Source organism: Chrysemys picta, chromosome 21, assembly GCF_011386835.1.
Source record: "Chrysemys picta bellii isolate R12L10 chromosome 21, ASM1138683v2, whole genome shotgun sequence".
NCBI classification, from domain to species: Eukaryota; Metazoa; Chordata; order Testudines; family Emydidae; genus Chrysemys; species Chrysemys picta.
This window is the reverse complement of record NC_088811.1, coordinates 16,084,557-16,106,393: the sequence shown is the minus strand read 5'-3', so window position 1 is coordinate 16,106,393 and position 21,837 is coordinate 16,084,557. Positions and strand designations below refer to the sequence as shown.

Here is a 21,837-nt window from a genome sequence, read left to right as displayed (position 1 = left end):
AGGGGGTTCTTGCAACAGCAGTTCAGCTGGGCGTCCATCAGCGCTAACGGATCTTTGCTGGTATCAGGCAGTGGGAGGGCCCCCTCATTCTAAGTGGTCGGGTGAATGGTGGTAAACCCAAGAGAGGCATTCACTGCTAGCACTGACTTGCAAGCCAACAGGAATTAATGGTGCAGAACAGCTTGTAGAAACTGGCAGTGTAACCTAGTGGCTATAGCACTCAACTGGGACTCAAGAGATCTGGCTTCCGCTCCTGGCTGTGCCACTGGGTGACATTGGGCAAGTTATTTCCCTTCTCTGATCTCCCCTTCCTGCCCCTTGTCTTATCTATTTAGGCTGTAAGCTCTGTGGGGCAGGGACTGTCTCTCTCACTACATGTGTGTACAGCACCTAGCACAGTGGAGCCCTGATCTCAATCCGGGCCTCTCGGCACTACTGTGCTATAAATAATCATAACTGGGCCATTTGTTTTCCTGGCATAGTCAGAAAAACATCCCAAGCGAAACCGAACAACTCCATAATGTTCCCAGCTAACCACCAGGGGAGGGGCGCTACTCTGGGAAATCATACGTTTGTCGGGAGTCAAGTGGAGCAGAAAATCTTTTTGGTAAGAACCAAAGGGCCTTCCCAAAATGTGACTGCCTGGTATGGAAGAGGAACATTGAATCACTGAATATCAGGGGTAGCTGTGTTAGTCTGTATCCACAAAAACAATGAGGAGTCCGGTGGCACCTTGAAGACTAATAGATTTATTTGGGCATAAGCTTTTGTGTCGAAGTGGGTTTTTTACCCACGGAAGCTCATGCCCAAATAAATCTGTTAGTCTTTAAGGTGCCACCGGCCTCCTCGTTGTTTTTATTGAATCACTGGGAAGTCAGCACCCAGCCGAGAGTAAACGGATTAATACTCCTTGCACTCAGAAGACAATGACAGTCGTGCTGACTTCTCTTTCAAACCAGAACGCTCCAAACGAAAGCCCAGGAGACGCCTTTCAGGAGACTGCCGAGCAGAACAATCTGCTTGTTTTGTGGCTGCTAATTTATTTTATTAGGAGGGGGAAAAAAAACCTTTAAAATCAAGCGCGTGTTTGTCAAATGGAACTGTTCTGTCTCTGGAAATCCAGCTAGCAATTCTCACAGCGGGTAAAACACACAGGGCCAAATCCTCAGCTGGGGTAAAGTGGCATTGCTTCTTGGATTTCACGGGCACCACACTGATTTACACCAGCTGGGACCTAGCCCGTGGCAACCCCACCAGTTGTAAGGCCTCTGCGAGTGGGGATGACCATTAATGGCGACTGTTCTGCCTTATGAGCAAAAGCCGAGAGACATTTTTCAAGGGCTGATCCTATGCCCAATACAGCGACTGGCAAACTAAGCATTAGGGGTTCAGTTTTACACAGGCAGAACTGTTGTGGACGTCTGAGCCAAGGACGTCAGGATTTTACTCTGTGCGATTGAGGGTGAAGTGTCACTACAGGCTTGTGATTTGAAGGGACCGGAGCCCCCACTTCTGTCTGTGGATGAGGCCCGGCGGGGGTATTGGCTCAGTACGGACGGGGGGGAAGAGCGCCCCCTACTGAGTCATCGCCTGCACTGCCTGCAACAGCAACTGGGATTTCCCTGGGGCCTCTCCCATCCAACTGCTGAACAAACACCCCGGTCAGAGCGTGGTATCTGGTGAAACCACCGTCCGAGGCGGCGTGGCTACAGGCTGATGTGCTAGTCACAGCAACACGAATTTGGTGATACCAGTCAGCGGGCACCGGCGGTCCCGTGCCGCCCATCAGCGGGCACCGGCGGTCTCATGACACCAATCAGAGAGCGCCACCTTTTCCCTGCCACCAATCAGAGGGTTTGCCCGGAGAGCGCTGATGGTCTCACCCCACTAATGAGAGAGCTAGCTAGTTCTGCTACCGCCAATCAGTACTGCCGTCCACTCATCTCCCTATAAACAAGGGCCCTGGAGCTGGCATTTTAAGAGCCAATCGCTCACGAGAGAAGGAGACTCTGGGTGTTGTTTCCACTTTGCTCTAAGCAGTGGTCAGGCTTCCTCTCCCGCTGCCCAGAGGGGATGGAGGTGGCACGTGAACAGGTTCTCACAGGCCGGGGAAGAGGCGAGTGTGTTGATTTACTGGCCCATAAAGGGCTACAGGGGACACACGAGGGCAACGGATGAAGGCGCAGTGGGGCTGACGACGCGTTCTGAGATGTGTCTCTCCCCCCAAGCGAGCGAATGGCCTGGGAGAGGCAACCCACGGGTGGAGGTGAAGAGAGATAAGAAATTTTACCAACCCTCGTCAAAAGTTTTCTGCGCGGCTGTAACTAACGGGCGGGAGGGGCCGGGAAGGTGGCAGCCTGCAGCAGAGGGTTGCACATGCTACGGAGCAGCTGCCACATAAAAGGAGCCCTTGCTGCCGACTACAGATGCGGCAGTTTGCGTTTATCTCGCCTGTCAGTTGGGGCCCCGGCTCGGCTGCCGTTATTGCTCAGTTCAATAGTTAATTTTCACATAAACCAGAGGGTTGGCGCTTTCTTTTTTCTTACCCCCTTTTGTTTTTTGAGGGGGGGGTTTAATTCTCTCTGGCGACGCCTCCGATCTGCCTAAAAGCTGAAAATTTATGGCTTAGCCGCTCGGTGGGGCCTTTCTTCCCCAGGCCTCGGAGTCTAGCCCCCTGCCTTTCACTGCAGCAGCATCCCACTTCTCCTCCCCTCCGGTACCAGGCCCCACCGCGCTCCCCCCGGCACCGGGAGGATGCCGCAGTGGCAGGGCCGGCTCCAGGGTTTTTGCCGCCCCAAGTGGCAAAAAAAAAAAAAGCCGCGATCGCGATCTGCGGCGGCAATTCGGCGGGAGGTCCTTCGCTCTGAGCGGGAGTGAGGGACCGTCCGCCGAATAGCTGGGACTTGCCGCCCATCTCCGGAGTGGTCGCCCCAAGCACCTGCCTGGCAAGCTGGTGCCTGGAGCCGGCCTTGCGCAGTGGGAAGGGAAGGTGTTGTCGGCGCTGTGGAGGTAAATTAACTGGATTGTGTGGATGGGGGAGGGGGGGAATGGAGCGGTGGAGGTGCAGGAGAGTGAATGTGTGAGTAGCAGAGGAAGGGGATGGGTGTGGGATCCGGGCAGCACCTCACTCGTGAAGTTTCTGTGTGGCTAGAAGCCATGAAACATGCTGGGGCTGTCACCATTACACGCCTGCCCAAGCTGCGGGCTTTGGCTCCGGAATCAGATCTGAGGCCAGACTTTTTCCAAGTCCAGTCGCGTTGGGATCTGGTTCAGCCCTTCCGGAGGTAGGCCCATGCTGCAAAGCTCGCCGCCCATCCGGGGGCAGAGTCTGGGGGAGTTCTGCTCTGTGGTTTTCAATCGGGCCCTTCTCTGGTTTATAGTCTTGGCAGCCCTGTAATGCCCCCAATTTCAATGGGGCAACACATTTGTATGTATACATCCCATCCAGCATATGCTAGGCCCTGTACGTGTGCAGAGGAAGGCCCAGGTTTTCGGGGTATCTTCAGGGGTGCAATGTCCATTTACACCAGCAAAGACTGTGGCCCATTGTCTCTGCCCTGAAGAGCCCGCGCTCTGGAGATAGACGGATGGAGGGTGGAGAGTTGGGCCCCGAGCAGAATCAGGCCCTATCCCTTCAGCAAACAATAGTGCAAACCACCATTTGGCTGGCCATTTGTTGGTGAACCCAGGGCCAGTCAGGCTCCATGTGCCCACCTGTAACAGGCGGTTAACAATCCCTACCTACCTGGCAGTGACACTTACACAGTTAATGTCTGTGACGGGCTAGGGGAACTTTGGCTGAAGGGTGTGGCAGACCTGCTAAGCATCACTCATGATTAGTTTGCAGTATTGCCAGCCCCATGGGGTCTTCTTAGTTGCCTTCTGGGTTTTGGCCTTTAGGTCATGCTCGGGTCACATTTTGAAGCTTTTCTCCACCACCACAGGAACTAGAAACTTTTTTGATGAAAGCCAAGATTCTCACATGATCACCTGACTCCAGGAGCTGGGGCTTTCAGAAAAAAACATCAGTTGTGGTGAGAGTCGGGGTCAGATTGCCCGAGAGTTTGTTAGTATTGTTGTCACACGTCTTAGTATTTGCCTTTAAAGCAACTTTTCAGAGCAGGGGGGTGGGTCTTGCGGTTAAGGCAACGGAGTGGGCTGTGCTACAGACTCACTGCGTGACGGCGGGCAAGTCACTGAATCTCTCCAGGCCTCAGTTCTCCATCTGTACACTGGGGACAATTGCACTTTCTCCCACCTTTTGCCGAGACAGGGACCGCCCCATACTCTGCGTGCACAGCACCTCTCACCGGGGGGGGCCCTGATCTCGGTTGGCCGCCAAGACGCTACCAAAAAGTAGGTAGGAGGTAGCAATTAATAATGAATGCAGAGTTAACGAGGGCGCTGCTCCCGTCCCAACTTGACACTGAGGAGATCTGCTCCAAGGAGAGTCCGTGGGCGCTGCCCAGAGGATCTCTGCTGGGAGGAGTGCTCGGAAAAGGCCCCATGTGGGTAGAGGAGAGGGAGGCTGCCTGTCCACCTTCCACCAGGGTGGTCAGTGCCAGGAGGAAGGCCAGCTTCTGGAAGCTGGCAGTTCAGTGGTGGGAGCCATGCCATAGTCTCTTTTCTAGGACAGCCTGGGGCTCAGGCGAGGCTGTTCTGCCGAGGAGCCAGGGGAGAGATCTGAAGGGACATTTGCCATGATGCCGTGACTCACATCGGCGTCCTATGGTAATGGCGGGGGAGAATGCATGCGCCGCTCTCCTTCGAGGCTGAGAGGCGTCACAGTCCGGACAACTGAAAACTACCATTCTCCCATGAACTTCGTCAACTGCACATGCTGCTAACACCTGCTCTGCAACACACTTCGGGGGTGGGGTGCAGAACAAGAGGGCAAGGGAGTATGTGGGCACCTGGGTGGGAATGGATGTACCGTGGCCGGTGTTGTAGAAGGCATGCATGTCTGGGGAGGTTCTGCAGTGCGTTTTGTACATGTGTGTGGGTGTGAGGAGAAGGGCATGGGTGATCTGGCGTGATGTATGCATGTATATTGGTGCATGGAGGGTTCCCATGGGTTTGTATGCAGTACTGTATATGTGTGCCTGTGTTGTGTGCACAGGTGTGTGGGTGTGTGTACACCGACTTGTGTGGGGTGCATTAGGTGGAGCCTGACCTTGTTGTGCATGCATGCATGTGTATACACGTGTGATTACGGGTTGCGTGGGGGGAAGTGGGTCTGGGCACATGTGTGCGCGGGTGTATGGAAGTGTGTGTCAGCAGGCGTGTGTGTGTGTGTGTGTTTGTGCACTAGTGTGGTACGTGTGGAGTGCGTATATGGGATGCTTGTGTATTTGGGGAGGGGGGCACATTGAGTCTCCACATGCGCCTCTGGGGGTAGCCCTGTCCCAACCCACTTCCCCACTGCCCTGTCCCAGCCCCAGCTGGCGAGCCTTGTAGGACAGGCCCCTTGTACGATCTCTGGTCGGTCGACTCAGGGCACGATAGCAGGTCATTGGTGATAACCCTGGTCTTTCTCCCAACAGCTCCTCCCATCTCCATCTCAGTCATTGCTGCGGACACGCCCGCCCCCTTCAGCCGCTACCAAGCGCAGAACTTCACCTTGGTCTGCATAGCCTCTGGAGGGAAGCCTGCCCCGACGGTGAGTACAGCAAGCGCCCAGGAGCTCCCATACCTGGTGCTGCCTGCCTGCCGAGCTGTCCATCTCTCCAGCCCTGCAAGCCATGCTCATGCAATGACTGCAGGGTTGGTACAATGAGCAGCGCCAACCTGCCCTGCCAGGATGGCGGGGTGGCATCTGCAGAGCCTGCAGCAGGCACGATATGAAATCAGGAGCAGCGGAGTTATCTACAGGCCATAGGGACAGTCCCATGCGCCATGTGTCTGCATCGCTACAGTCAAAGCTGAGAGCATGCGGGCTGGTGGGCCAGTGGGCCTGATGCTTTGTTTGGAGCACACCCTGGAGTAGACATGTTTCCCCAGCCCTCCAGGGACCCTTCTCCCCAGTGCAAATAGTAACCCCACCACACCGACCTCCTTCCCAGGGCTGATCTCCCTTGTAGGATCCCCAGCCACCACCCTCAGTGCCCTCGTTACCTACCATCTTCAGTTCTGGTCCCAGCTCCACTCCACGCTGAAGCTAAGTGTCTCATTGTCCGTAGTGACGCGTGTGCCGGGCACTCCAGAGAATTGTGGCTCCCATGCTGCAGAGGAATCTACTGGGGTCAGACAGGGTAACCATGTACAAATACAAACCAGGTGCCAGCCAGGAACCAGGGTGTTTTTCAGCCTCTTGGGCATCCTGGGTTGGTGAGACCCTGACTCAAACTGGCCTTGTGTGGAGGAGATGGACATGAATGGGTTTCACCCTTTGCGTGCCAGGCAGCAGCCAGCCCCACCATCTGAATCAGGTTCCGTTTTCTTCCAGTCAACAAAGAAATCTGCCCCCCAGTGAGTCCGGTTGGGATTGGGACCCCGTCCCGCTGGCAGGGACGTCAGGAAGAACAGTGGGGCTAGCCGTCCAGCCCAGCCAGGGTGCCCTGAAGGCCTAGGGTCAAATCTAGTTTTAAACCACGAGGGAAATGCTAGTTCCTGATTTTACAGACTCATCCCGCAGCGCAGTCTGAAGGGAGTTGCCTGGGACTGGACTAACGGGGGGCGGGAGAGGTCAGGTGTGAGATTCATCGGCAGAGCTGACAGGTGGACTCCTGCTCGCTCCACTGGTGGAATCCACTCCTGATCACCCGCAGGGGGTTTCAGGTGGGATGTAGCGCCACCACAGGCTCTTGGGAGAATTGCCTTTGCCTTGGGGAGGGAGGAGAAAGGCAGCACCGTGTTGTCAGTTCCCAGGAAGGATGGGAGGTACGGCGGTGGGGGTGGGGATGGGGATGGGTCCGGGAGTGGGTGTAAGTGCAGGTGCTGGGGACGGTAGATATGGATGGAGCATGGATGATGCTAGGTATAGGTGGAGTGGGGGCAGTGGTGGAGGGAGTGGGGTGGCAGAGGGTACAAGTAGCGCTGATGGGCACAGGTGGGGAGGTAGGTATGGACACAGTGGGGACAGTGGTGGGTACTGGTGGAGTGGGGGCAGTGGTGGAGGGAGTGGGATGGCAGAGGCTATGTGTGGGGTAGCAGACACAGGTGGGATGGTGGTGGGCACCAGTGAGGATGGTGGGGGTAGCTGTGAGGAGGTGGAGGAGGGTTCTGGGAGGCACTCGGAGTTCCTCCAGGCAAAGCATGGATTGTTTTCAGCTGAGTTGAGCTCTGGGGGAAGATGACAGATGGACAGCTCTGGAGACAGGAGCCCGCTGGGTGGCCCAGAGCGGGTGCAGCCTAGACAGCAGCAGAGGATGTTTCTCCCAAACCTGGGCCCACCTGTAAAGGTGAATAGTCCCTGGGTGTGCGCCCCAGTCGCTCAAATCATGAGAGAGATTTTACTGATGTTCAAACCTGCCCACGGGAATGAGGCTGAGATCCACCAAACTCATCTCACATGTGCTACATGCTCATTGCCAACTCAGGCTAGATTCTGTCTGGCACCTACAAGTGAACGGTTCTTTGCCTCTTCCCAGCCTCCGGGCCCCCCGTTTCCCCAGGGAAATGCTGCCGGGTGCTCCGGTTTGCTCTGCACTCACATGAACATACCGGCTCACAGCAAAGGCCACGTTCCATTGCATCGGGTGATGTCTTCGGCAGGTTTTATTGTCTAAGCTTCCTTGAAGGCAGGTTCTGAACTTATTTTGTGAATGATTTTCCTTTAAATAAACACACGGAGGAGACCAGGGGGTTCTCTGCTCTCTCAAAGGATCAGGAGTTATTCCAGCCTCTGCATTCCGATGTTCGAGGCATTTAAATAAAAATATTGTGTCATTTTTCAAACGCTTCTCTCCAAAGCGTCCTGCAGCCTTTACGTTACGCTGAGACTTCAGAGACTTTGAAGGAGTGCTTTGAAATGGAATACAGTTCTGCTGTAGAGAGGCTTTCGAAATCCCTACTCAGGCGTTGTTGTGTCTGCGAGGGACACTCACCCTGAGATCTCAACGCACGCGCCCACAGCTGCTGCCCTCGTGAACACTCCGACATACACACGCACCCTGCTCACACACCCGTTCCTCACAGACTCACCTCAGACACACCCAGACCCCTGCACACACTCACCTTCTCAGATAAACATGCACCCCCCCTACACATTCACACACACACACCTTCTTGGGCCTACACTTCACACCCTCTCCAACTCTCTCTCCTCCCCTCTGTTCTTTCTCCTCACACTCGCCTGCTCACGAGCAGTCCGACGTCCTCTTGCTCTCACGCTCATTCTTACGCTGCGATGCAGACAGACACACACCCGTGTCTCGCACACACTCACCGCACTCGGACACTCCTGCTCGTCTTTGCACCGACAACGGCACGCACCTCTCTCTCTCTCACGTACACCCTCCCCTCTGCCTTGCCCACACATTCTGTGTCCCAGGATCAGTGAGGAGGCTGGGGTCAGAGAAGCGGTGGGCAGAGGACAGTGCTGGATGAATAATGTCTCATGCAGGCAGCCTCGGGAAGCCAACTTGTATCCCCCCCCAGTGACTCTCTGGCCATTCGTCCGTCATGCTGCCCAACCGTCCTCTGCTGGCATTGGCCACCTCAGCCTGTCTGGCCTTGCCGCTCCTGGATGGCATTGCGGGTAATATAGCGCAGCGTCTCTTGTGGCTATTACTGGCAGGGCTGTTTCTTTAGCTCAGCAGCCAGGTGCAGGCCTAGAAAATTAGCGGGCCCCAGGTTGTCGTCTCGGCTCAGCTCTACCAGAGGGGAAGGCTGGTTTTCTAGCCCCATGGAGAAGCACCAAAACAGACCAAGAGGGGGTGCGAAGTAGAAGCTAATGTAGCCCCCCACCACCATATTGACTTGCTCGGTCTCCTGGCTCCTTGGTGTGATACCAACTTAGGTCCCCGTCTGCATCAGTAGGTCGGGTGTCTGGGGTCTCAGGGAGTCTGAAGGTGGGAGAGTCCATCTCATCTCACCTCTCAGTGCAACCCAGAGTCCTTCATACCCAGGCTGCTGGTTGAAATCCAGCCAGGGCAGGTCGCAGCTGGACATTGCTAATGTCTAACAGCCGGTCAGTGGCCTGGATGGGACGGGTTGTGTTTGCTGTGATCCCTAGCGGACAAGCTTCTGTCCAACGGGCAGCCCCAGCCGATGCCAACAGCTGGGGGATCCTTTGGGTGGCCAGCGGTAACCCAGGCCCTCCCTTTTTCCCTCCCCAGGTGTATTTTAAGAGAGACGGGGAGCTCATAGAGGTGGTGCCCCTCCTGGAGCCTCCATCCGGCGCCGCCGGGTTACAGGACAGCCGAGCCGCTCGGAACCTGCTGAACCGCGACCTGGACGACACCAAGATGCAGAAGTCCCTCTCCCTGCTGGACGTGGAGGACCGGGGTGGGCGGCCCTACACGGAGGACCCCCTCAAGAGCCTCACCCCTGACCCGGGACTTCTGTTCAGCCCGGCCACCGAGATCATCCCAGAGACTGTGGTGAGCCGGGAGTTCCCGAGGTGGGTCCACGACATGGAGCCAGTCTACTACTTCCACCACACGCACATCCCGCTCAGCGACGGCACCGTGGAGGTGCGGGCCATGCTCATGTGGACACTTAACCCGCAGATAGACAATGAGGCGCTCTTCAGCTGTGAGGTCAAGCACCCTGCCCTCTCCATGCCCATGCAGGCCGAGGTCACGCTAGGTAAGGCGCGCGCGGGGAGAGGGGTGGTTTAAAGGGGCACAGCGTCATGTGTCTGGTTTATGGTGTTAAAGATCCCTCCGGCCCCACGCGCCTTCTCTCTTTGATCCCCTCTCTCTCCTCCTCCCATCCCACCTCTTCCAGCTCCCCCCACCCTTTCTTTCCTACCACACCTCATGTTTTCTCCCTCTTACTCATCTCTCTCCTCCCCTCCCACTCTCTTTCCTACCCTTTGCTTTGCTTTCCAAGTCCTTCCACTCCTGCCTGGGCCTGGGAGGAGGCCTGCCGACCGTGGGCTGAGGGGCTTCTTTGGGTCTCTGTGTCTGCTGGTTATGGGAGGGGGTGGCAGTCGGGACCCTGGGGGTGTGTCTCCCAGCCCGGGTAGAAGATTCATGCTAGTGGGGCTTGAAAAAAGAGCACTGTGGTCATCAGGGCTCTAGCTGGAGCCTGGACATTCAAGCTTAAGGGGTTGGGGTCCTGGGTTCTGTCAGGCAAGGTTCTATGGGGGGTTCTTGGGTTCTGTGATCAGCTGGGGCAAGCGGCTCCCCCTCCCCCCCCACGTGCCCGCTGCAACAGAGCACGGCCTAGTGGAGAAACCATTGGACTAGGTTCTATTCCCAGGTGACCTTGAGCAAGACACTTACCTGCCTCAGTTTCCCCATCTGTCAAATGGGGATAATGATCCTGACCTCCTTTGTAAAGCACTTTGGGATCCCCGGATGGAAAGCGCTAGCTAAGAGCTACTTACGATGATGATGAACGGCACCTCGGGCTGTGATTCTCTTCGCTCTCAGGAGCTGAGCCAAGCTGGGCTTAGCTCTTGGAAGGGTGACCCCCAAGGCACATACCTGGGGTTCACGGGGAAGTAATGCCAGATATACATCAGAGGATGCTCCTCCCTCTGAGCCAGGACGGGGCTAATGGCTCAGCAGTGGGCATGCTGGGAGAGGCTGTCCTGCTGGAGGGGCCGTGTCCTGCATGAGACGTAAAACCAAGCTTCTGACCACTTGCAATCGTGAAAGATGCTCTGGCGCTTTTTGCCACAGCGGGCGTTACCCCGGCTGTGCTGCCCGTGTTCCTCGTTTCTCCTACAGCATCGTGTGGTGTAGCTGTACTGTCACGCTCCCCAGAGGGGGTTGCATTTAACCATGGCTGTGTGATGAGTGGATATACACCTGTGTGGGCTGCTCCATGAGTCAGTCTCCCTTACTCTCCCTTTCTTCTGGCTGCCTGTTTGCTCTGAGCCCCCGCTTCGTTCAGCCCCTTGGTTAACCCTCTGCTAACCCAGGGACCTGAAATCGCTCAATTCCCCTCCTGCCCTGCACCTCATTCACCTCTCTCTCTCAGTGCCTTGGCCACACACCAGTTCCTAGGAGATTGTTCTACTACGCCCATTGGGCGCTCTCCCGCACTGGGCAGAGGGGCCAAGGCGGGGCCTTTTGAACTCTGCCTCAGTGGCGTAGCCAGCTTTTAAGAGGAGAGGGAGCAAACCTAAAAAAGGCGCCCCCCAGTTGGCTCCTCCTCCGGCCACGCCCCCCCAGTTGGCTGCACCATGCTGCGCCCTCCCCCCCCCCCCCCCCCCCCCGCTCTTCCAGCCGCGGCTGCGGGGCCGGGCCGCATGCTGCGCCCCCCCTTGCTCCTCCGGCCGGTGGCCACCTTTGGAAAGGCGCCGCTTTTGGGAAAAGGGGTGAGGGGAAGCGGCTGCTTCCCCTGCACCCCGCTAGCTACGCTGGGGGGGGATTTCAGCCATCTCCCCCAGCAACGCAACCCTGGTGCTGAACAGCGCTGGCCCCTGTGCCCAGTCCCATGGCAGCACCAGAAATGGGGCAACCACCACATCTGCAAGGGCTGGCTTTGCCTCAGTGTCCTCCGTTGCCAGCACTGCACCTGGAGCCGGCATCTTTCCATGCCCTCATTGACCCATAGGTCTGAGTGTCTCTCCCAGGGGAGGGGGAGGGTTGGCACTGCCCAGAGAGCCTTTCGCTGTGGCATGCAGTCGGAAGAAGCAGACCTCACTGTTACACCCACAGCCCTGGACCGCCACGCTGGCTCCTTTAGACAAAAAATAAGGTGGGCTGGGGCACCCTGTCCTTGTCCCCAGAGAAATGCTGCCCTGCTGGCGATCCTCAGTCTGGGCCCACAGCACCACCTGCTCTTCCAGCCGGGCCAAAGCTTACGGTGCCTTTGTGGAGTGGCCCTGGGAGGTTTCGACTCTCCTCTGCCTCGCTCCTCATGTTCTATCCCCACCACAGAGACCCACTGAGCTGGCCACGCCCAGATCTTGGCTTCTATGGGGCAAGCACCTCATGGCAGGGAGCGTTTTTGGCAAGGGATCCTCCCATCTAGCTCTGCCTTTGCTGTGACGGATGGAGCCAGTTTGCTGACCCGTTTCCCAGAGCACCTCTGTCTGGGGGCGGTTCAAGGCTCTTTGCTCCATGGGCAAGAATCCATTGACCTTTTAAACGATGCTGAGTCCATTAGTCACTTGTTTATTTCTGTTCATGGACACTCCTCTGCCCCGGGCTCTGGGTACTGTCAAGAAGTGTCGCGGCGGGGAGGGGGGAGACAAGGCCCTGCACCCCCAGCTTCCTGTGATTCACCGTGTCTCTCAGCCAGCGAGTAAAACAGAAGGTTTATTTAGACGACAGGAACACAGTCCAAGACAGGTCTTGCAGGTACAGACCACAGGACCCCCTCAGTTAGGTCCATCTTGGGAGGGCAGGGAGGCCAGAGCCCCATTGGGAGGCCAGAGCCCCATCTGGGCTCCCCTCCATTTTCCCAGCCAGCTCCAAACTGAAACTCCCTCCAGCCGTCTCACTCAGCCTCCCCCCGGCTCCTCCCCCAGCCTTTGCCCAGTTTCCCGGGCAGAGGGGTCACCTGGCCTCCAACCCGCCTCCTGGGTTCTCATGTTACATGCTCAGGTAGCCTCCCTCAAGGAAAGTCTCCCATCCCTAGTGCAGACCGTCCCAGCAAAACTCCCCTGCAACCTTCCCAGGTCAATACTCCCCACTCAGCATTCAAAGACCACATTAAGAACATTCCCACTTCGTCACAGGTAACAAACAAGCCCTTATCCAAGAGGAGCCGAAGCAACTCCACCCCTCGCGCCCAGCGAGCATTGAAAGAGCTGCACTCCAGGGTTAAACAAGCAAGCCCTGGGAGGCTGGGAAGGGCTCCCGGCCGAACGTGCCAAGGAAGAGGGGGATTGGCACTGAACGTGCTGCCCAGACTCATCCGTGTAGCCACATCCTCCAGTGGGTCTTCTAGCCTTTCCGCTCAAGGCATCCTCCCCGGCATGGACTTCACCCTCCTCCATGGTGGCTGTGTCAGCCCTGGAGTCCCCGCTCTGTCCCTAGAGCGGGCACAGCATGGCCAGCAACAACCCCCGTCTGTGCTAACCCTGCAAGTGCACCCCACGCTGGGGCAGAAGGCCGTCCTGAGACCACGTCTGCTGAGGGAGCCAACGGGAAGATCCGTTCCTGCCGGCCAGCTAGAGAGGAATGTTTGGGTTTTTGTGATGTGGCCCTCTACCGATCAGGAACCAGAAAGAGAGCCCCTCTCCCCCTCCTCTTCCCCCCCCCCGAAACTCATTGGACCCATCACAGCCATCAGAGGGTAACAATGTTCCTTCAGCACTATCTGGGCTGGATTCAAATCAGCCGCTGCAGAATCAAACGGCTTCCTAGCACACGACCAATCGGCTGAGCCGTCCCTTCCCCCCTTCCCACCCCAGGCTGACCGTACCCCTCATTCCTGACCGTTAGCATCACACATTCCTGTCTCCATCGCAGAAAACTCAGTATAACAAGGAAACTATGGGAGGGAGGCGGGGAATCTTCTGCTCTCGGTCGTCTTTAGCAACTAACGCTGGACCTAACGAAGCTTGATGGGCTCCAAATCGCGCTGACTGTATGGAAGTGGCTCCTTCCCCCGCCCCCTGCTTGTAAAGCAACTCGCTCTTCAATGAGAGCCCCTTCAAAACAACCCCAGCACTTCAAAAGGAAGAAGAGGGGAAGCATCTTGCATCCTTGCTGTTTCCTCCAAGTATATCAGACGGCAAAAGCTGCTCCTCTCAGCCTATTATTTTTCAGCCCAGATCGGATTAAAGCCACTCTCATTAATTTTTCAGGTTCCAGCACCCAAGATTAATTATCTCTTTCCTCTCGCTGGCGCAAAAAAATATAGAAAATCCCATTCAGCAGACACACTGCACACTAAAAAGGTCACTGTATGATTGTTAAATGAAGTAGCTTAGAGGGGAGTCAGGACTTAACCTGCCCATTGGTCTCCCTGCACGCTGAAGGTATTTGACACTACGCAACCCTCACCGAAAGTCTCATGTCCCTTTAGATTGTAGTGTTGCAGCCCCCTGTCGGGTAATGAGACTCCCAAATCCACAGCAGACCCCGGATCTGTAGAAGGGGTGCTGAGGACAAGGCCTGACGGGACTGGTTCATCCGGGGGTGGTGCATGTGTAAGAATTCTGGGAGATAACCAGCCACGTGGTTTGTAGGCCAGAGCAGACCCCATGTTCAGGTGACTCAGGGGTGCTGAGAGAAGCGGATGGTTCGTCTGAGCTTTCGGTGCTGTTGTAAATTTCCAGCCGGGCGTCCGAGTTACCAGATTCCTGTGAGAATTCGCCTCAGTAGAACTGGCCAAAAAGGGCCAACTTTTTCCCGGGAACTTTTACGGCATTTTATCCTGAACATTTTCAGATTTTTCAACAAAAAAACCAAACCAATGAACCGCAGCAACAAAAAAACCAGCTGGTTTTTGAAAACTTGAAAACCAAACATATTTTCGGTAAAAATATTTCGCTTTCGGTTCAAAATGCTCAGTTTTAGAAAATCAAAAACGTTCCCCCTCTCCCCCCCCCCCTCGCCCCCCTCACCAAAATTGGATTTTGATTTCTTTGCTGGGAAAAAATCAGATATTTTTCAGTCCCTGCCGATGACTGAGATGGCAGCCATTCCATAAACCCCCCGTACCGTTTGCAGGCCTCGCAAAGCAAATGTTGCCAAACAGGTGAAGACGAGGAAGTGGGACTGCCAACTGGAGCTCCCTTCACTTCAATAAGCGTAACCTCAGAGGTGCTAAATGCTGGCTCATTGGATCTCTGCCAGCGCGGCAGGACGGGCAATACCACCCAACACCCCGTAAGAATTTCCACCAGGCCCGGCGAGCTGCTCCGTCAAAGCAGGGAAAGCTCAAGCCGACACCTGCCTGGCTGACTTTCCAACGTGTTCTGTCATCCCAGGGTGCCGAGAACCAGCGATGGACAAGGAGAGGCTTTCATCGTTCCCCTGAATAATGAACAAGGGGGTGAATAATTAACAGGGGAGATGTTCCCCAGGGTAGCTATGATTGGAGGCACTATGTGCAACCTCTGCCTGACTGGAGGTGTATGGGGCGAGACTGTATTTGTAATGGTGGCGTGTAAAGGAGAGTCCTGATTTGAAGTCCTAATTTCTTCCCGTCTAACTGTTGAAGGGAGTGAATTTCCGTGGTGCTCTCAAAAGCAAACAGCTGTGGTTGAATGGGCAAACTTCCTCTATGCTGCTTTGCCAGTGCACCTTTCTCCTGTTCTCCCAGCACTGGCCACGCATGTACGTTAGTCCCAATAATGTTGGTGCTGGCGTGAAATTCTTAAACTGGGATTGTTGGGGAGCAGGATCTGTGGGTTCCCTAAGCACTGAACAGAGGGCACCAAACTCATTGCTCATAGGTCATCATTGAGTTATCAGATGGTAACAGCTTTCTGTCCCTGCCAAATCCTGGATTAGATTCAAACCAGTGAGTGGCCCTGGAGGGATCCAACTTTTCTGAGGCCTGATCCCAAACTCCCTGAAGTCAGTGCTTTCTGTTAACTTCAGTGGGCTTCGGATCAGGCACTTCCCAACTCTGGATCTCCCCAAACCTTGGGACTCTTAACTCATCACTAGTTCCCTGAGAAGTGCTGTGTGTCTGCCTTTCTCCTCCAAGATTTGTTCTGCTCTGAGTACCTAGGTCCTGTAGGTGCCTCTTCTCCCCTACATACACATAAAGGCAGTTGCCCTCAGCCCAAGGGCAGGGGTAACATGGCCAGATTTGCATTGCAACAGGTGGGTAAAGTCAGCATGAGTTAATGCAGAGCAAGATTAGAAGCAGCAGGAAAGAGAGAGGGCTTGCCGAAGGTATCCATGTTCTCCATTATAAAGCCTGTTCCACCACTCTGCTGGGACCTATCCCGATGAACCATTAACAAAGGGAGAGACAGGTGTAGCCACTGGAATCCATGTAGGATGGACTGACCCAAATCTGGTCCCAGACACCAAAGCTTTAGAGTTCCTCACCAGCCTGAAATCCAGAACTTGTGTCAGGAAGTTACTGTAGAGCCAGATTCTGTTGCTCTTCTCCTCCCAACCCCTGAGACCGATTGTCATCGAAGGGCCCAGAGCCCATGTAGTGGAAGGAAACGGTGGAGTTCTCCTCCTATCTGAAACCGCCCGGCTAGCAGCTTGAAGAGGTCTGGCAGAGAAACATCCCCCTCAAACAGCAAGAGGAGCCAATGGGCTTGATCATCCTGTTGATGGCGGCTGGCTTCAGATCAGGAAGTGGCATCGTGATGAGCGAGAGAGACCAGGCAGACAGCTGCTGCTGCCGAGGTTGTTTGCATCTGCGGAGAATGAATCTCAGCAAAATGAAAGCTTGGAAGCAGATCCCATCCCATGTCTCGCCCACCTCCCCGCTGGTCAGTGCACAATGGGATTGGTTAGGGCAGCTGCGCTGTGCTCCTTCTACAGATCCGGACCCTGCCAAGGGGGAGTTGTGTTCATGAGTGAGAGCTTGGGCCATGCAAAAGCATCTGCTGGTGCTCTCCGCTCCTCCCATCCCATCCTCCCCCACACAGAGATCCCAGCCCGGCTGCTGTCACTCAGTCTCCAGTAATGAGCCCAGTGGTCCCCTGCAGCTAAACTAGAACCAGAACCTCCGGGCTCTGAACATCGGGGACGCTTGGCTCCAGAGCTGAGTTTTGCAGCTCAGACCCGTCTTTGGGTAGGCCACCCATAAACCATCCAGCAACACTTACAGCTGCCACAGTACAGGGTCTTGGCCCCTGGCCTCCTCTGAGCCAAAAGGCAGGGTCTGAGAATCAAACCTACACCTCCAAGTGGTAGCATTTGGGCATCTTGGCTGATCTGCTGGCGCAAGTGACAAACCTGTTCTTTGCTTTGTGTCTGTCCCTCTCCTATAAACAGCCCACAGGAGAAAGGCAGCCTATGACGATGGCTCTTCCGGTGCTGTTGCCTACAGCATTATAAGAACACTGGGGCCACGCTCATATACATCAGCTAAGCACCTGGTCTGCTCTATGGAAGTTGTGTCTTTCTCTGCCGCGTCAGAGTGGAGAGCAGGGGGTGAGCGCGTTGGATTGGCTGTGGCTGGAGCCTGTATCGGGACTGGCACTATCTGACCTTGTGCTGGCAACAGATCAAAGATCCAGCTTGATTTTACAACTGTCCGCTCCAAAGTAACTAGCCTAACGGTGCAGTACTGGGAGCTTGGCGGCTGCTGCCCGTGTGGCCCCCCAGTGCTGATAGATCATGCGGAGAGTTTGAAGGATAGATTTTTCCCACACTGTTGCATCTTGCGGGTGACCGACGTCTCCATGCATGGAGGCAGCAGTTGGCTATTTCCCCTCACTGGGTGTTTCCTGGACAGTCGACGTGCTGGAAATCCCAAGAGACTCCATTAGACTCCTCTAGTTGGAGTTCCCATCGCCCCAGTAGCTCCATTGCTCTCTTCCTAATTCAAGCTGCCAGTTGGAACCGACGTGAGAACTTCCATCTGGAAATTCCCCTGGAGCCCTTTCCCAGGCATACAGCATGTGCCCTCACCACGCTAGGCCAGCCTTGATCCTCAGGCAGACGGGCTTTGCCCAGGGGAGCTGACATTGATCCTTCGTAGCCGGGTTGCTGGTGGCATCCTGTCTTTGAACTGCTGGCAGGTCCCCCAGCCAGGCAACCTCCTCTCTTCAGCAGGGGTAGGAGCACTTAGCAGCCTCCCCTTCCTGAGCACAGCTGGGCCAATAACAGAGTTTTTAGTTTGCTGATAATGCCGAAAAATCTGAAAAAACAAAATCCATTTGGGTGGAACTGAAAAAAAGATTTATTTTTTTTAAACATTTTTAGAATATGGAAAAGAAAAAAAAATATTTTTGTTCCAGTGTTGAGTGGTTTTTAATGCTTTTCTTTAAATCATTAATTAAAATTGGAAGACGCTTCAAAACAAAGCATCATTTCGAACCCCAAAAAATCACAACCATTTGAGGGTGTTTTTTCCAGTACGAGCAATTTGTCAAAACCAACCCAAATTCGAGAACCAGTTTGGTGTTGCCGATTCTTCATTTTACCCCGAAAAACATTTCAGCAGACAAATTTTGCCTTGCTCCAGGCCTAAGCGCTCCCCCAGGCCCGGGAGGAGCCCAGAACCCAAATGGCAGGAGCCCGTGCCAAGCCAAGCAAGCTCAGGAGACAGGTGGTGAGCTAAAGAGATGAGACAGTTGTGCCAAGCACCGGGGTGGCTGCGGCACGGAGCACGCCAGGGCCCTCACCGTGGGGAGCGTGGCCAGATGGCTGCCGTGCGTTCTTTCCTGCCGCTGCACGTGTACCTGGCAGGGAGCCCTCCTGCTGCTGGGCCTTAAGGAACCCTGGGGGTATGTGGAGGATAGAGCCAGAGGGGTGTTTCTAAGCAGTGGGGAATCAAGGGACACAGGTGGATTCTGGGAAGATGGATGAGGAGGAAAATATCCCACCGCTGCCTTTCCCTGTTACCGGAAGACATCATGTCAGGCCGTCACAGGCGATTAACCACCCGTCAGGCTGTGGCCGGGGTGGGAGTCTCTGCCTCATTAGCTCACCAACGCCCGCCGTCTCTGAAGGCCAGAGCTGGCTAATGAGTGACTCGCTCTCATGCTTATTAATAGGGGAGCAGGTTTCAAGAAGCGCTGACGATATCTCAATGAATCGTGGTTTCTGGCTCGCGTGTCCCTGCTGATCTCTGCCCAGGGGCAGCAGCTGCCCCTGGCACCCCAGAGAAATGCCAGCTCCTCTTGCGTTTGGCTGCACGGCCAACATGCAGGCCCTGCAAGGGGGGATCACCCATCCTGCCACCGCCTGACCCACCTGTATTCCACCGTAGTAACGGGCATGTCACCCGCTGGCTGGTGTGTGTGCACCAGCGCCCTCTGCTGGCTGGCATCTGAGCCACGCACTGGTGTGTCAGGCTTTCGACTGTTAACAGCCAAGGAGGAATCTGCTTCCAGTCAAGGGGAAGGGGCTTGTGCAGTAGCAGCAAAAGGATCTAATCCAGCCAACAGCGCTCAGAAACAGGTGGATTGGTAAAGAACTATCTGGTCATCTAGTCTCTCTCTCCATGGGGGTGCACCTACTCTCCCTACACCCGGCCGGCTGTGCAGTTCAGGAGATCAGGGGTGTCTAGGCCTCCGTGTCCTTCCTCAGCCCCACACGTGATCTGCTCACGCCCTGAAGCATAAAATCTGATTAGCTCTTTCTTAACATGCATAACGACTGCACCAGTGTTTATTAATGCTCATAAAAATTAGCCAGCTTCTTTTTTATACCCAGCCACCGTATCTGACTCTATTGAGCATTCCATCGGTGTGAAGAAACCTTTGCTTTTATCTGCCAGCCATCGCTGTCATGGCTGGCCCCTTGTTCTTATCTGATGGGACTGGGGGAAAGGAGGAGGGAGGCACTGAGCAGTTTTTTCACGCCTCATCTGGAAACAGACCAATCCCCTCCAACCATTTTGTTTCCCAGGCTCCATGGTCCTGGGTTCTGAAAGCTGCCATCACAAACCAGCTCGGCTGTACCCTCTAGCCAGGGTTATGTGTAGGGGTCTGCCAAATTCACGGCCGTGAAACACACGTCACGGGGTGTGAAATCTGGTCTCCCTCCGTGAAATCTGGTCTTTTGTGGGCTTTTACCTTATACTACAGAGATTTCACAGGGGGAGACCAGCGTTTCTCAAATTGGGGGTCCTGACCCAAAAGGGAGTTGCAGGGGGGTCGCAAGGTTATTTTAGGGGGAGGTCGCGGTATTGCCATCCTTACTTCTGTGCTGCCTTCAGAGCTGGGCTCCTGGCCAGCAGCAGCCACCACTCTTCAGCTGCCTAGCGCCGATGCCAGCAGCAGCAGCAGCGCAGAAGTAAGGGTAGCAATACCGCTAACCCCGCCCTACAATAACTTTGCAACACCCCCCCCCCAACTCCTTTTTGGATCAGGACCCCTACAATTACAACACTGTGACATTTCAGATTTAAATAGCTGAAATCATGAAATTTAAAATTTTAAAACTCCTATGACCGTGAAATTGACCAAAATGGACCATGAGTTTGGTAGGGCCCTAGTTACGTGACACAGCTGAGGGACGATGACCCAGTGTTTAGGGCACTTGCTTGGGACTCGGGGGGTTGTGTTCAAGTCCCTGCTTCACCACAGGCCGCCAGTGTGACCCAGTCACTCAGTCTGGCCATGCCTCAGTTCCCCATCTATAACATGGGGTGACTAGCCCTGCCCTGCGCTCAGTTACTGCCGTGATGAGGCTCTGATAAGTACGCAGTGAACTGGGGGTACAACACGGCCTCACACCAAAAGAACCACAGGCCAGTGGAGAGAGAAGGGCTTGGGATCCCAAGGGAGTGAAATCTCCATTGGGCCCAAGGAGGGAAGGGGGTCGTAAATTCATGGAGGTTAAGTCCATTAATGGCTATTAGCCCGGATGGGTAAGGAATGGTGTCCCTAGCCTCTGTTTGTCAGAGGGTGGAGATGGACGGCAGGAGAGAGATCCCTTGATCATTACCTGTTAGGTTCACTCCCTCTGGGGCACCTGGCATTGGCCACTGTCGGTAGACAGGATGCTGGGCTAGATGGACCTTTGGTCTGACCCAGTACGGCCGTTCTTATGTCCTTATCTCAGGACTGGCCCCTGGGGAATTTCTGCATAGCGATGCTCAGTGTGCCATCCTCTATGGCCATGGACCTGCTGAGGGGAATTATGGGGTATGGTAGAAGGAGCGCTGCATGAGCTCCCTCCAGTGCCAATCCCGGCTGCTGTGCCCCCTCCTGGGGAGTGGCACCAGCAGAGCTGTGCCAGGAAAAGGGCTGGCACAGCTTGTGTCCCCCACGGAGCGGGAAACAGAGGGTGGTTCGGATTCACAACCCTTGAGGCAGTCTGACTGTGTGTTGTCCCTTACTCAGGGCAGACGGCAAGGTGCCAATCCAGCCCTATAGAAGGGAAAGGCAGAATTCTGCTCTTTAAAAGACCCGGTCTGCAGGCTCTGGGTTGAGTTGGTATGTGTTGCACAGCCTGGCTACGTTCGGAGGCCAGCACTGAGGTCCTGCCATGCCAAGGCTGGTTTGGAGCTCCTGTGTGACTGGGGCATCTCAGAAGAAGCAGAGAACCCCACCCAGGGATTGTCTATCAGGGATTGTTATGCTGATAGAGCGATTGCTGCCGCCCTGCTGGCTGAAATGCAGAGTGGCGGATTCGGAGCAAATGTATCGGGCCCATTTGTTTTCTCATTTTTTATACTGTGTAGCTCTAGTGAGAATGATGGAGATAACCCTGCTTTGTATGGCTGGAAGTGAGAGGAAAGCCATCCTAGTGTTCGTATAGATCAAGGGTAGGCAACCTATAGCACGTGTGCCAAAGGCGGCACGCGAGCTGATTTTCAATGGCACTCACCCTGCCTGGGTCCTGGCCACCGGTCCGGGGGGCTCTGCATTTTAATTTGATTTTAAATGAAGCTTCTTAAACATTTTAAAAACCTTATTTACTTTACAAACAACAATAGTTTAGTTATATATTATAGACATACAGAAAGAGACCGTCTAAAAACGTTAAAATGTATTACCGGCATGCGAAACCTTAAATCAGAGTGAATAAATGAAGACTCGGCCACGTCTGAAAGGTTGCCGACCTCTGGTATATATATTCAAATAACATAGATACGGGGGACTGCTTCCTCTCTCATTCACGCTGGTTTCAGTCTGGAGTCATGTATTGAATTCAAAGAGTTACAGCAGTA

General features: G+C 54.9%; 1 protein-coding gene across 2 annotated transcripts in view; it reads left to right on the top strand.

The window, feature by feature from the left end:
• IGSF21 (immunoglobin superfamily member 21) overlaps positions 1–21,837 on the top strand; it is a 305,537-nt gene that overhangs the window by 270,346 nt on the left and 13,354 nt on the right. For both annotated transcript variants that reach the window (XM_024111253.3, XM_005309901.5), the window contains 2 exons: positions 5,544–5,659; positions 9,279–9,750. In XM_024111253.3, the coding sequence (XP_023967021.2) occupies positions 5,544–5,659; positions 9,279–9,750 (588 nt within the window). The remainder of the gene's footprint in view (positions 1–5,543; positions 5,660–9,278; positions 9,751–21,837) is intronic.